Genomic DNA, 16,823 nt, shown 5'->3' with positions numbered 1-16,823 from the left:
CATAAAGGGCCCGCTGGCACCTGTAGTCCACCTGTAAAGAAAATATAAAAAGAAAACACAACACATTCTTTTAAAAATCCTTTATTAAACTGGGTCTTCACCTGGGGGCGGCGGCCTTTAAGCTCTTTTGCATGGCCGCCGCCTTCCCAGGGCTTCCGGCGTCTTCACCTGGGGGGGCGCCACCTCCCCAGGGCTTCTGGGGTCTTGCTCCGGCGTCTTCACCTGGTGGGCGGCGGCTGCTAAGCTCTTTTGCATAGCCGCCGCCCATCCAGGACTTTCACGGCGTCTTCAGGAGCTCTTCTACGCTCCTCCTCCGCCGTCGGACTGAAAGCCGCTGCCTCGCGCTGACTTATATAAGTCAGCGGGAGGGGGCGGGGCGATGACGCGGCGAGCCGTGATTGGCTCGCGGCGGCCATCTTGAATTTCAAAAATGACGCTGAGGCGCCATTTTTGAAACTGGTACCGCTCCGCTGCCAAACTCTGCAAGATAAAGGTAAATTTCCCCCGCCCGCACCGCCGCCGCCCGCACCGCCGCCTCATCCCGCCGCCGCCCACACCGCCACCGCAACCCGCCGCCGCCCACACTGCCACCCGCCGCCGCCCGCACCGCCGCCACCACCCGCCGCCGCCCGCACCACCGCCAACATCGCTATCGCTGGGAAAAATCGCTGGCCTCTAGCGATTTTAACTAACTTTCCCAGCGACATAGCCAAAATTGACTTGCCTGCACTGACTATTTTTCCCAGCGATAGCGACCTGGCGGGGACGCGCATCGCTATCGCTGCCTGTGTACACACGGAGCGATCTGCACTAACTTTCTGAGCGATTTTGACTATATAGTCAAAATCGCTCAGTTATATCGCTCCGTGTGTATGCACCTAGCTTATATTTATTATATTAGCTTATATATTATATTATATTAGCTATATATATATATATATATATATATTATATTAGCTTATATATTTATTATATTAGCTTATATTTATTATGTTATGGCTCTCAGTGGCTATTCTTTCATGGATACTGTATTATGCTAGTTTAGTTCACAAAATCGTATATACGTGCCTTTTTATTCAGTGATTTATCAATCTGTCTGTCGATTGATCTATCTATCTATCTATCTATCTATCTATCTATCTAAACTCAGAAAAGCTTGATTGAATGGCACCTTGACGTCTGTAATTATAATTTTTCATATTGCTATTAAAATACAATATTCATTTTATGTTCATGCAAAACAGTATAAATAACCAACTTTATATCCAAAAAACAATAAGATTTAACTACTGCATAGTCTTTTCACCACAACTACAATAGGAAACTTTTCAAAGTCTAAAAGACTCAATAGACAGTATAATATATTTTAGCGTCTACAGATCTGCAAAGGGTATTACACATATTGATGTGTTCCACAGATCTGATTTTGAGATGATGGAAAATGTATAAAAATTATGTGCCCCATTTGCAAAAAGTTATTCCCTTTTGTGCATTAAAGTAGTTGAAAAATCGAAAAAAACTCCTGTGCACAGACAGCGTACAAGATCAAAGAGTGTGTAATTGAAGTATTAGGTTATATGGCTGTAGTTTTCCAAGAAAAAGTGCTACAGGTGTCTGCAACAACAGAGGGTGTCATCACTGAAGGCCAAATCCAGATTTGATTTGACCATGTTGCTTATAGATAGATCAAGATAAAGTCTTCCACATTGGTATTCCCTTTATAGTTGTCATAACATGCAGTGGAGTCACAAGGGTCAGACAATGGTGTTCGGTTCTCCTATATAATTTAATGATATACTTCACAACATGACAAATATAAGAGATTGGCAGAAAATACAATAGGTCCTGGCACGAACTACTCCGAGCACGCCCACGAGGAATACAGTCATTCCACTGACAACCCACCACCCAAGGAGGTACAGTAGCTACCATAGGTGCAGTGAGTGCATCTACTATGGGGCCCAGAGGCGAGAGGGGCCCACCTTCCCTGTCAAAGTTACATGTGTTATATACATTTTTCACTATTGGGTGGTACATAGTGGCCCTTACAGACTTTTGCCTTAGTGCCTGCAATACATCTAGGTATGCCCCTGAATCTGCTAATTGTAATGTGGTGTAAATTGAACTGGAGGGAATTATGATGTTACATAATATGTACTGGGGCACTGGAACTGGGGACACTAAAGGTATTGTGTTGCATAATGTATACTGGCAGCCATACAATGTGACATAACGTGAATTAGGGCAATTCTATGGAACAGAAAATAAACTAGTTCACTACTGAGGTGCATAATATTAGCTAGGGCACTACTGTCATTCATACCCCTTTTCCACATACTGAGCACGGGTCGCAGCCAGAAGCCTGACACGAGTGCTACCGGCTGTGGCCCATGCTCAGCCCCCTTTCCCACTGCACTCGCCAACCCGGCCGGGTTGGTGACACTGCTAGTGACGCGGCAGGGGCGGCGTTGGGAAATCACATGATCTCCCAGCGCTGCCCTTCCATGCAGTGTAAACGGGAGCGACACAGCTTCTGTTTACACTACAACCCTACCCGGATCATTCCCGTGTCCTACCCAGGTAGTGTTTTTTGAGCTAGTGGAAAAGGGGTATCAGAAAATGAACTAGGGCTCCACTATAGGGCATACTATTAACTGCTGCTGCTGAGAGGTGTCTCTCTAGAAGCATTGTCAGAGGGGCCCCTTCAAAATGTTGCTATGGGGCCCACAAAGTTCTGGATTTGCCTGCACCACCAGTCACTTATAGCACTTATTGGGCAAAACATAGTTTACACAGTACTATGATATCCTGTACTTCAGTGAGTACTACAGTTGGAACAATCTCATTCTCATTTTGCTAGGATTAGAGTAACCGCTGTGCATCTGCCATTTACAGAGTGCTGCTCTATCGCATTGTAAATGAATGAAAATGTATGCTACACTTTCACATATTGGACCTGATTCTGAGTTATACATAATGTGAACACAACTGTGGACATCTGCTGTGGATAGCATTAGAATGAACTGCAAATTAGGGATGACCATCAACCATCGATGATTCTAATCATCGATGGTTTATGCCCGATATCGAATGCTTTTGCCATCGATGGGAGAGAACCAGATGGTTTCCATCCATCGATGGCACAGCATAAATGAACTTTCTTTTTTGCAAGGTGCTGGGACACGGAGTATAGCTCTTCCCACGTTACCCACTAAGCCCCGCCTCCATTTTTTTTATTGCCCCGCAGCCCAGCCAGCACCTTCCAGCGGTGGCCATCGAGTGGTGCAAACCATCAATGGTTCGCCATAGATGGTTTGTGTGCCATTGATAATTATCACCGATGGTGTCATCAATGGCAACCATTGATGGACAGCCCACCGAAAGCCATCCCTACTGCAAAATTGAATGTTAATGCTACTATACACACATACTAATGTGTATGTATTTATGCAATTGTACCACCCCAATCTAGGTAAAATCATCAGCGCTAACACCAACTCCATTCTGGGTACAAGAGATCTATCCACATTGCATACAGAAACCAGACGCTTTTGCTACTGGTGCCGACCAGCCTGCATCTTGTGATAGTTGCAGCTGTGCACTTGGAGGCAGTTGCAGATTATTTAGCGGACACATTTTGCACCTGTAATTAGGTCAGTTGCAGACAGCACAGCATCAGCCCCTGTGCTTATATTTCCCATAAAGAAATTACATTCATTTTGGCTCCACCCCAAGTGTGGTTGAATCTTCCATTCTTGGCAGGAATTGTTACGATATAAACTATATATACTGTGGTGGTGCACAATGTAACAACCTATGCATCATCAGCTTAATGATTTGCCAGCATTACTCAGTTCCTTTTTCAACCTTGAGTCACATGGAAAGAGCAAGATCATTGTCAAGTTTTGGTGTGGAATCTGGTGTCTGTGAATGACACACAATATAAGGCGATTATCACATTCATAAACTAGTGACAAATTTGTCTGGCTTAGTAACACTTGATGCTTTTGTGCCAAGTAACGGCAGCAAGCAGTATGGTCAGCTGTAGATCTATGTGTTGACATCCTGTACTGACACATAACTCCTGCCAGTAACTTATAGATACATTGTCAAAATGCTTGCTGGTGGTAGTACATAGAGGGGTCTATTTACTAAGCCTTGAACAGAGATAAAGTAGACGGAGATAAAGTACCAGCCAATCAGCTCCTAACTACCATGTCACAGACTGGGTTTGAAAAATGACAGTTATGACCTGGTTGGGTGGTACTTTATCTCCATCTAAGGCTTAGTAAATAGACCCCATAGTCTCTAATGACTGCAGTCACCTCTCTTACTACATTACGTTATTGCGTCTAACCTGGAAAATATATTATGACTTTGCAGAATATGTATACAATCTTAAATGTGTTCTGCACTCCATGCATGTTACCAACACAAAACTGCTATTTATCCTGCTCTTGTAGTCATTTTGTGTTTCTGCATTTCTTTCCCATTTTACTAGTTGTAGAGACAAAAACCTTGCAAGGTGACAGTGCAGAGCACATCTTTACTAATGCCGGGACATACACTCTGGAAAACACAACAGTAGAATTTCAAAAGGGATCAGAAAGGGAAGTTTTAAAGATGCCTGGGCCACTGCGTGCAGATTTCATCATTAAGGTAAATCCAGCTTCATTATTGTCTCTCCCATAGCTGCCCGGGATCGGCTCAGACTTTTAAGATTTTTCCTGGCAACGTTTATCTCCTTGACTGTGAGAGTATTACTGGACATACAATGCCATAACAGTTGTATTGAATTGACAATAAAACAATTGATACTCTTCCAATGTAATTTAAATAGACTGCATTTGAACTTTTAATATGAAATGTCTTTTTGCAGATTATAGGAATCTATGTCTATGTCACCATTAATTCGACTTAAAAAATCTCTGTACCTACAAAATATACAAGATGATATTGCACTAGTATGAAAGACTTTCTGTTTTCAGAGCATAGTCAATATTTTCTTTCTGTGAGAGCAGCAACGCTAAAAAATGCTTACAATACAATAAGATTACTCTTGGCCTACCCTCACGGCACCTGTCATTCTAGCCTTAACTTGTTTGACAGAGCTCCTCACAGTGACATGGTGCTTGGTGGTCATGTCCACTCAACCAGTAATTTATGTTTTGTTTTTTTTGTTTGCATTCTGTCTAATAATAATTTACAGATTAAAAAATGAGTGAATGTCCTGTATGTAATGTATAATCTGGTGCCTGATATGAAAAGGTGTAGGTTAGAAGTGTTACTCTAGTTTAATAGACTATGACCTTTTGTTGGCATCATTTTTTTAAATAGCATTGTTGTGACCTTATGTAACATAGTAACATAGTAACATAGTTAATGAGGTTGAAAAGAGGCAAAATGCCCATCTGGTTCAACCTGTATTCTGTCTTATGCCAAGTTCATTATAATGTCCCAATTGAAATAATGTTTGTTTAGTTATCAACTGTAAATCATGTTCCTCCCAGATTAAAAATGTCAATATTTTAAATGCTATAACCTTGAATATCTTTTTCAGTCAGAAATGTATCCAATCCGTTTTTTAAATGCATATATAGAGTCCGCCATTACCACCTTCTCTGGCAGGGAATTCCAGATCCTTATTGCCCTAACAGTGAAGAACCCTTTCCTACGTTGCGTATGGAATTTTCTCTCCTCTAGCCTCAGCGAGTGACCTCGTGTCATAAACAGAGTTCTTTTAATAAACAATTCCTCTGATAACTCTTTGTAATTTCCCTTTATATATTTGAAGATATTAATAATGTCTCCTCTTAGATGCCTCTTTTCTAGTGTATACAAATTAAACCTAGTAAGCCTTTCCCCGTACTCCAGTCCCTTTGAACCCTTTCGAGTTCACAGATATCTTTTTTATAATGTGGTGCCCAAAATTGAACACAATATTCCAGGTGCGGACGTACCAATGATTTGTACAGCGGCAGGATTACACTCTCGTCCCTTGTCTCAATTCCCCGTTTTATGCATGCTAGCACCTTCCTTGCCTTCTTTGCTGCACTTTGACATTGTATACGGTTATTAAGCCTATTATCAATGAGTACCCCCAAATCTTTTTCCAATACTGTTACCCCTAGATTTTCCCCATTTAATATGTAGGTTGCAAGTTTTGTTTTTAGTCCCGAAGTGCATAACTTTGCATTTTTTCTATATTGAATCCCATTTTCCATTTAGACGTCCAGATTTCAAGTTTAGACAAGTCATTCTGTAGAGACTCCACATCTATTTCCGAATTAATTACCTTACACAGTTTAGTATCATCTGCAAAGATTGACACTGTGCTTTCCAGGCCTATTTCCAGGTCATTGATAAATATGTTGAACAGTAGTGGCCCGAGTACGGACCCTTGTGGTATTCCACTGACTACTAGTGCCCAGCTGGAGGACATCCCATTGACCACTACTCGCTGTACCCTGTTATCCAGCCAATTACTTATCCATGTACAAATAGTTTTTCCTAGGCCAATCTCCTTTAATTTGATGATCAGTCTCCTGTGAGGCACTGTATCGAAGGCTTTTGCAAAATCTAAGTATACCACATCCACAGCTTTTCCCTGGTCAAGATTGTCACTCACTTCCTCATAGAAGCTAACTAAGTTAGTTTGACATGATCTGTCCCTCACAAACCCATGCTGGTTCTTGCTAATACACTTAGCGGCATGCAGATACTCCTGTATGCTATCCCTTAAAATTCCCTCCAATAATTTCCCCACTATAGATGTCAAACTAACTGGTCTGTAGTTAACTGAATGATTTTTAGATCCTTTTTTAAATAATGGCACTACCTCAGCTATACGCCAGTCCATTAGTACCATGCCTGATCTAATTGAACTATTGAAAATCAAGTATAGGGGTCTTGCTAGTTGTGACCTGAGCATCATAAGAACCCTCGGGTGAAGTCCATCTGGGCCAGGTGATTTATTAATCTTAATTTTGCTTAGTCTCTCCCTGACTATGTATTCACTTAAAAAAGTATCTAGCCACGAATCATTGCTGTCACTATCGTTATTCACTGCTCCCATCGTCAGTTCTTCTCTGGTGAACACCGATGACAAAAATTTGTTCAGTATTTCCGCTTTTGTTTCGTCCTTATTTATCAATACTCCAATTTCATCTTTTGTTGGACCTACGTTCGACTTTTTTAACCTTTTACTGTTTATGTATTTAAAACACTTTTAAGGATTGGTTTTGCTCTCTATAGCGATTTGCTTTTCGTTTTCAATTTTAGCTGCTCTTATTGCATTTTTGCATCTTCTATTGCATTCCTTGTAGTACTGAAATGACTCCTCCGTTCCATTAGATTTAAATGCTTTGAAAGCACGCCTCTTATTATCCATTTCTTCCTTGACCTTCTTATTAAGCCACATCGTTTTGAGTTTGGTACTCCTGCATTTGCTGCCCATGGGAATGAATTTGTGAATATTGCTATCTAGCAACCCTTTTAATGCATCCCACATTTCCGGAGTGTTCTTGCCATGAAACAAATCTTCCCAGTCAATGTTGTTTATTGCACTTCTCAGCATACTGAAGTTAGCCTTTCTAAAGTTAAATGTTTTGGTTGATCCCTTATAGCTATGTTTCTTGAAACTGATTTCAAATGTGATCATATAGGGATCACTGTTCCCCAAAGTCTCCCCAACTTTAGTGTTTGATATAATGTCAACATTATTAGTAATTACTAGATCCAGAGTAGCTTTACCTCTAGTTGGGTCCTCAACTAGTTGAGACCTGTAGTGATCCTTTAACGTATTTAAGAACCTGTTGCCCCTAGCCTTACCACATGACTCATTACTCTAGTTTATATCAGGGTAATTAAAATCCCCAATCACCAGGATATCCCCAATCCCGCAGCCTTTTCAATTTGCTGCAAGAGCTGTTCTTCCTCATGTATGCTAATATCCGGCTGCTTGTAGCACATGCCTATAACTAGTTTCTTTGCATCAATACCCCCACTTGAGATTTCTACCCATTTTGACTCCACATTATCTCCAATCCCTTCGCAGATAACCTCCTTTAAGAATGGTTTAAGAGATGGCTTAACATAAAGACATACACCTCCTCCTCTTTTGTTAGCCCTGTCTCTCCTGAAAAGAGAATACCCCTCCAAGTTTGCCACCCAGTCGTGAGAGTCGTCCCACCATGTTCCCGTAATACCTGTAAGATCATACTCAGCCTTTGATGCTATCAATTCCAATTCCCCCATTTTACCTGCTAGGCTTCTTGAGTTCGCAAGCATACATTTTAATTTAGAGTTTCCCTTGTTTGTTTTCTTAAGGGTATCCTATCATTGTTTACATGTGCCTCCCTAGAGTTACTCTTACTGACAGTTCTTCTGCTCCCTCCCTTATTACCCCCTCATACTTACCATTCTCTTTGATCAACTCATTTAGTCCTTCTAAACTCTCCGCCCCAACATAAATATTTTCCCTTATGCTACTTACATTATTTTCTATATGCTGTAATGAAGACCCGCAATTGTTGTTAGCTAAAGTTTTGGCAATACCTTTGGTAATACCCTTTTTAGTACCCTTGCCAGCTGTTCTTTCCCTCCCCCCTTCTCCAACCCCATTTATCTCACTACTACCATCCTTGCTATTCTCACTGCATTATCCGTAGTTTCTAACTAAACGCTCCCCCCAGGTTCCTAGTTTAAAAGCTCCTCAACCGTCTAACCATCCTTCCCCCCAGCACCGCAGCCCCCTCCTCTTTCAGGTGCAATCTATCGCAACAAAAAAGATGGCGCCTGAACAAGCAGTCCACCCAGTGTTCCAGAAACACAAACCCCTCCTTCCTACACCAGTCTCTAAGCCACACATTCACCTCCCTGATCTCCCTCTGCCTCCCTGGGCTAGCGCGTGGCATGGGTAATATTTGGAGAATATTACCCTAGATGTCCTTTCCTTAAGTTTACGGCCTAAATCCCTATAATCTTTCTTAAGGACATCCCACCTACCATTAACTGTGTCGTTGGTGCCAACGTGCACCAAGACCTCCAGGTCATTCCCAGCTCCTCCCAACAATCTATCTTCACGGTCCGCGATGTGCCGTAACCGAGCACCCGGGAGACAACAGACCGTACGGCAATCACGGTCTCAGTAGCAGATTGCCCTATCTGTCTTCCTGATGATAGAGTCCCCTACCACCACAATCTGCCTGGGTACCTCTCTCTCTTTCATCTCATCTGTGACGGAGGTACCACTCCTCTGGTTGCTAGAGGGAACAGTCTCCTCCATCTCCGTCATTTCCTCGCTGTCATCCTCCGAATCTTCATCCAATCGGGCGCATTTGTTCAGGTTTGATAGTTCAGCGATGTCATGCCTTTCCCTCTTTTTCTGCCTTCTAACAGTGACCCAGCTAGCTACCTGATTATCCTTGTCTACCGGTGTCTCCCCTGCAACTCATCCACCGTTCTATCTAAACTTTGTTCCAGATTGTGAATATCCCTCAGTTGCGTAACGGTTTGCTCTAGATCAGTTACCTTGGCTGCCAGGGCAACAGTTCGCACACATCTCGTGCAGATGTATTCACACTGGGTCGGCTGCTCCAGGTGTGCATACATCTTGCACGACACGCACTGAGTGAGATTCTCAATCAGGGCCCCTCCCATTGCTTGACAACTCAACTCCCTATTACCTTCTGAAGAGCAATGCAAAACAATACAAAACTATGCAATACGATATTATAAGAGCTGCTAAAATTGCAAACGAAAAGCAAATCGCTATAGAGAGTAAAACCAATCCTAAAAAGTTTTATAAATATATAAACAGCAAAAGGTTGAAGAAGGAGAACGTGGGCCCATTAGAAGATGAATTGGGATCATTGACAAACGATGACAAATTAAAAGCGGAAATATTGAACAATTTTTTTTCGTCAGTATTCACCAGGGAGGATACACAGGTGGCAGTAGTGCTTAACGACAGTGAAGGTAATGACTCTTGGTTAGATACCTGTTTAAGTGAGGAAGTAGTCCTGGAGAGGCTAAGCAAGTTAAAGATTAATAAATCACCAGGCCCAGATGGTTTTCATCCTAGGGTTATTATGGAGCTTAGGACACAGCTAGCAAAACCCTTATACCTGATTTTCAATAGTTCGATTAGATCAGGCATGGTACCAAAGGATTGGCGCATAGCTGACGTAGTGCCTTTATTTAAAAAGGGAGCTAAAAATAATCCTGGAAACTATAGACCAGTTAGTTTAACATCTATAGTGGGTAAAATATTGGAAGGCATTTTGAGGGATAGCATAGAGGAGCACCTACAGGCAACTAAGTTTATTACTAAAAGTCAGCATGGGTTTGTAAGGAACAGATCATGTCAAACCAATTTAATTAGCTTCTACGAGGAAGTGAGCAAGAATCTTGACCATGGAAAAGCAGTGGACGTGGTTTACTTTGATTTTGCAAAAGCCTTCGATACAGTGCCACATAGGAGACTGGTCCACAAATTAAGGGAACTTGGCCTAGGAAATACTATTTGTACATGGATAGGTAATTGGCTGGATAACAGGGTACAACGAGTAGTGGTCAATGGGAGCTTCTCCAGCTGGGCACCAGTAGTCAGCGGAATACCACAAGGGTCTGTTCTTGGCCCACTGCTGTTCATTATATTTATCAATGATCTAGGAATAGGCCTGGAAAGCACAGTGTCAATCTTTGCAGATGACACTAAACTGTGTAAGGTAATTAACTCAGAAACCGATGTAGAGTCTCTACAGAATGACTTAGTTAAACTGGAATTATGGGCATCTAAATGGAAAATGAGGTTCAACATACAAAAATGCAAAGTTATGCATTTTGGGACAAAAAACACACTTGCATCCTACACTCTAGATGGAGAAAATCTAGGAGTAACTATGGTGGAAAAAGATTTGGGGGTGCTCATAGATAAAAGGCTTAGTAACAGTACACAATGCCAAACTGCAGCAAAGAAGGCAAGTAAAGTGCTTGCGTGCATTAAACGGGGCATTGAGACCAGGGATGAAGATGTAATCCTGCCATTGTGCAAATCATTGGTACGCCCACACCTGGAATATTGCGTTCAGTTCTGGGCCCCATATTACAAAAAGGATATCGGGGAACTAGAAAGAGTTCAAAGACGAGCTACTAAATTGATTAAAGGGTTAGCTACACTGGAATATGAGGAGAGGCTTACTAAATTAAATATGTATTCACTAGAAAAGAGGAGACTAAGAGGAGACATTATTAATATCTTCAAATATGTAAAGGGTCATTACAAGGTGTTAGCAGCGGATTTGTTTATTAAAAGAACTCTGTATAGGACGCGAGAGCACTCACTGAGACTAGAAGAAAGAAAATTCCGTACACAACGTAGGAAAGGGTTCTTCTCCGTAAGGGGAATAAAGATTTGGAACTCCCTGCCGGAGAAGGTAGTAATGGTAGACTCTGTAATTGCATTTAAAGATGGATTGGACAAATTTCTAACAGGAAAATGCATCAAGGGCTTTATCATTTAGCATTTTGACATTAACATTATCTGGGAGTGGTTGGAATTATTGCTGTAAATCGGTACTAAAACATTACTTCAGCATGCACATTATAATATGAACAGATTAAGCAGAATACTGGTTGAACCCGATGGGCATTTTGCCTCTTTTCAACCTCACTGACTATGTAACTATGTAACTATGTAACTATATTGACTATGACCTAGCTTTGAACAGAACCAATATTCACAACAGAACAGAAATAGCTAATTCAATCTCATACACAATGAAGTAGATAATCAATACTTATCTGAGTGAGCCCTCACCTGCGTCACCGCTACTCCTACTTGCAGTTTCTCCATCTCTCTGCACCTACTTTTCACTTGCTGCTGTGCACCCGGCTTCCGGCACCTAGTTCGTCCACCGTTCGCAGTCCCTTCTCATGCAGGCTGTGGCTGCAGCAGCACACTCTCACTCACCCAGCAGCAACAGCCCTCACACGCTTTCTCTCCCCTAGCAGCGCACACGCACTCACCCTGCAGCAGCAGCCCACACAACTTTTCTCTCCCCCAGCACCCTCTCTCTCACCCAGCAGCAGCATCAGCCCTCACACACCTCTTTCACAGACATGGAAACGTGGCTCTCTTTCACACACAGTACTGTCCCTCACACTCTTACTCCCTTACTTCCCCCACTTGCTGCAGCAGCGGTGGCCCAGCAGTGGTGGGGACCTTCACACTCACCCACTCTCTCTCACTCACTCCAACACACACACCGGCGGCAGTAGCAGCGATCCTCTTGCTGCATGCTCCGCTGCGCTCAGCCCGTCACCTGCCCCGACTTCCGCCGCTGCTTCACTTCCGGTTTCCATCAGCATCCTAGCGTCCCAGCTCCTCCTCCTCCTCTCGGTTTTGATGAAGAACTAGAATTTGCGAGCCCGTCTGAAGTTTGGTAGAGCGTCTCCTTATCATGCACAGAAACTGTTCTTCTCGTGTCTATTGTATGCGTCTAATGCCCAAAACTAAACATAATTCATTTTATAAATAGCATCTTGTGCAACTGTTTTATAGAACATTTGTATTCTGTACCACCCCTGAAAATGTATATGTGACCTCAGAACAATGTCCCCCAGCCATTTAAAAAAAATAAAAAATGAAAAAAAATCCACATATTCCCACTACCACGGCCAAGGTAGATAATACCTAATTTCTCATTGATTCCTAGTGAATTGATAAACTGAGTCCACAAAAATGGCTACTTCCTCCAGTGTATAGGTGACAGGTACACAGTAAAGAGGTGTAGTTTGAACTCATTGGGGTGGCCTAGTCAAATGATGGTGAAATGATGGTGAAAAATGTCAGCACGTCAATACTTTGACTGAAAATGTGGCTTTAGACTAAGAGTCAACAAGGCACAATTTTCTGTAATAGTTTGCTTCCTTCCCTTACTGCTTCTTTCGTTTTGGTACTAGTATGCTGAGTTCTTTTGCCATGTTTCCATAATCTGTTTTTTACAACTTCTAATTAGGAGCTAAATTAAGTTTTCAGAGCATAAAGCCTTCCAAAAACTGTCTCCAGAGGTAGTATGGAACGACATATCTGGCAAACCTCTCTGGACCTGTGTTCATGATCCTTAGTAAATTAAATCATTTTATGTGTAATTTTTAATTATAACTTACCAGTGATTTAAAAATAGGTTCATTTTTCCCGTCAGCTAAGATTATTATTCCTGTGTGTATAGATAGCACTTCAAAACGATTTTATTATTTACGTGCATTTCATTGCTTAACACAGAAATATGGTAAAGAACAGGCCCTATTTGATGTTTTAAAAAGAGTCTACAGTATTTACCAGAATATTTATCCATAGACTTTACACGTTCGTATTAGCTTATGTTATAATAACATTCTCAAAGCACTCTGGGAATGCTAGAGTACACATTCAGACATTACTAGTAGAATCAGAGTGGTAATCCACAGGCTCTGGTCTAATTTGATGAAAGTCTGTTCGTTTTTCAGATAAGTGTTTTCGGAAATAACAACGAAAAATAAATAAAATAAAAAAATTATAGAAATAAAATGTTAATTGAATACAATTGTTATTGATAGAAATTGTATAACAGATTATATATTATCATGTCACAATTATTGCACATTAATATTTTGTCCCAAAACTCTCTCCAGACGAAGTACGTTTCTCCTAAAGATAGCGTGGTACAGTTTTTTTTCTACCAACCCATTAGTCACCAGTGGAGGCAGACAGACTTCTTTCCGTGCACTGTAACCTGTGGGGGAGGTGAGTAATTCAGGAATATTTCTATTCATTTGCTGCTCAGAAACTATGCAACATTTTAACAAAATAACTATATTTCCATCCATATACATTCAAATACCTCCCAAAAAAGTTTTCAAATCATGGAAACTTGTTATGATCCAAGTATGGTATGAAAAATAATTTAATTTAGTTGGGGTAGAGCTATTCCTTTAACATCACACACTTTACTTTGCATTATTCAGGGAGGGGTGTCTCGGGGTAAATTCATGAAGAATAATTCATGAATAGAGATTGTGTTGTAGCTCCTATTGACGTCAATAGGATTTACAGAGCCGATATAGTGGAAAGCACAGAAGCTGCTTGTAGCAATTAGGTGATGTGTTTTAGACATGACAGAGCACCAGCTAATATTGATGTTAGCCAGTAAAGCCTGCGCTTCTTATGGACAGGCATTAGAATTTCTCTTGGGAGAACAAAACATTTTTACCTCACAGAATCCTATTTTGTTCTTGTATATGTGGGTGTGCTGGTGCAATTGAAACTAATTTATGCAATGGGAAATGTATTGCAGGTAGAGTAAATGGTGTTTTGTCATGTGTGCCTGTTTGTATGAATACTTTTGTTTACGTGGAGAAGAGCATAGATAGGTGGCTCTAAATGGTGTAAACATAGAAACATAGAATTTGACCGCAGATAAGAACCACTTGGCCCATCTAGCCTGCCCAGTTTTCAATCCACATTCTGTACCCATTGCTCTCTAAACACATTGTTTTGATAGAATGAATATTTGAGTTATACTCAAGGGAAGTACAGATGGAGCCTCGCTCATCTATACTGTCTATGGAGTTAGTCCTGATCACGGAGTCGCAGCGTGCCTGTGCGCAAGGCGGCGTGCCTAGTTGTAGGAAGGCTCACAGAGCTTATTATAGCGTTCGGCGTTACCAGTGAGTGTAATACCTGCGATCATCCACCAGATCTTGCTTTTTAAAATCACCATTGCGCATGCGTGTGGTCTCCATTGAAATACAGTACACTATAGCGCAAGAACTACTTTACTGTACACTGTATGGGCAATGCTGTACGCGCGTATCATTACGATATTTAAGATATATTGCGGCAATGAGACCCAGTAGACAAATCAATAAATAAAAATAGTCTATACAGATGCAAACGAACGTGTTAAAGCAATGGTCAATTAACGTTAGATTTATGTGAGCTATTAAATGAAATGAAATTAAAATAGGCTTAATACTTAATATCTCTGGTTCTGGGGGTCCAATCAGTGCAGAACCGGGTTGGTATGGAAGGGAAGATACCAACCCAAAGTTTATGTGACCCCAACAAAGCTAACATCAAGCATCAGAACCCATGGTGGGTCTTAATTAATGGGCCCATTATAGTCTATAGGAAAATGGGTTCATTTTGCACCCCGATATCTCCGGTTCTTGGTGTCCGTGAGACTCGAGACTGGTACCATACGAAAGAGGAGACTCTTGTCTTTCGGGGCAGACCGGCCACTAGTTTATGTGACACAGCAAAGGGAAACGGCAAGCAACCGTGTGTTGGGTCCCCTCCGATTGCCCAACCAGCTTGCACGGGGTGCGGGGATCTTGACTAGATAAAAAATACTCTACAGAGACGCTAAGCACTGTGTTTTGGCATACAAGAACTTAGGGATGAGCTTTTACCTCTCCCCATTATACTTAGAAAGATAACACTTGCTTCTGTAGCCTTTAGAGCAGAGTATGTTACAAGCTGTTCATGCTACTTAGTACTCAAATAGAAAATACTGTGCAGAGATGATAAGCACTGTGTTTTGGCATCCAGGATCTTAGGGAGGAGCTTTTATCTCTCCCCATTATACTTATAAAGATAACACATGCCACCATGGGTTCCAACGCTTGCTGTTAGCCTTGTGGGGGTTATAGAAACTTTGGGTAGGTATCCTCTGGTAGCTAATCATCTCCCCTTCCATACCAACCCAGTTCTGAGCCGATTGGACCCCCAGAACCGGAGATATTAAGCTTTAAGCCTAATTTAATTTAATAGCTCACATAAACCTAACGTCAAAGGACCATTGCTTTAACACATTTGTTTGCGTATGTGTACACTATTTTTATTTATTGGTTTCTTTTTTTTGGTTCCCGACAGAGAATTAATATTTTCTACAGCGTCTCTGAACTCACCACCTCCCCCCTCATCCTTCCCCCTCCCCTGAGATACTGATCTTTTCAGACAAAGAGGCCAGCTCAGTATGTAAATAAAGGCTGATATTACAGTCGCTATGGTTGGGGTAAAGGACTAGAGAGGGCCAGAGTGAATGTACATTAAACAGTACAGTACTGTACTACGGATTTGCGTATCAGATGCCCCGACAGTTAGTTATGGAAACAGGTCTTTTCTTGTGTGCATAATTCTATTGAATGTAAGGCTCTTAAATATATGAATGTTATAAAAAAAAAAAAGTGTCAAGAAGAAAAAAAACAAAGGCATTCACACTTTGGGAATCGAACCCGGGACTCTGAGCATGGAATGCGGGACACTTCACCACTTGGCCACAACACCTGTTGATAGAGACACAAGCTCATGTGTAAATGTAAGCAGTGATCACTTCACATGGGTTTTGCTGCATTTTCTATGAGACTTGGATGCTCACATATAGTACTGTATGCCTAACGTCAAAGGACCATTGCTTTAACATGTTTGTTTGCATCTGTGTACACTATTTTTATTTATTGATTAGTCTACGGACTTGGACGTTCACATAACCCATCAATGGACCATTGCTTTAACACATTCGCTTGCGTCTGTATACACTAATTTTATTGACTGATTTATTAGTTTGTTTGTTTTTAAATTGACTCTCTCCGTCTGACCATTGGTCTGTGTGTACAGTATACAGTAACATTACAGTCATCACTGACTATTTGCCAGAGCTTGTAGATCAATCACCGCTATTCGCTCTACAGTACTGGATTAGTGGAACATTAGCCATCTAGTGGTGAAGATGTGTATTGCATGCTGTATATGTAGTCATGCCTCAACGCGCTTGTCC

General features: G+C 41.5%; 1 protein-coding gene across 1 annotated transcript in view; it reads left to right on the top strand.

Moving 5' to 3' along the window:
* Nucleotides 1–16,823, top strand: part of ADAMTSL3 (ADAMTS like 3) — a 788,444-nt gene that overhangs the window by 590,139 nt on the left and 181,482 nt on the right. The window contains exons 9-10 of the mRNA XM_063925941.1: nucleotides 4,502–4,659; nucleotides 13,678–13,789. Coding sequence (XP_063782011.1) covers nucleotides 4,502–4,659; nucleotides 13,678–13,789 — 270 coding nt within the window. The remainder of the gene's footprint in view (nucleotides 1–4,501; nucleotides 4,660–13,677; nucleotides 13,790–16,823) is intronic.

Source organism: Pseudophryne corroboree, chromosome 6 (assembly GCF_028390025.1).
Source record: "Pseudophryne corroboree isolate aPseCor3 chromosome 6, aPseCor3.hap2, whole genome shotgun sequence".
Taxonomy (NCBI): Eukaryota; Metazoa; Chordata; class Amphibia; order Anura; family Myobatrachidae; genus Pseudophryne; species Pseudophryne corroboree.
Note: the sequence above shows the minus strand (reverse complement) of the source record. Positions and strands in the feature narration are given on the sequence as shown.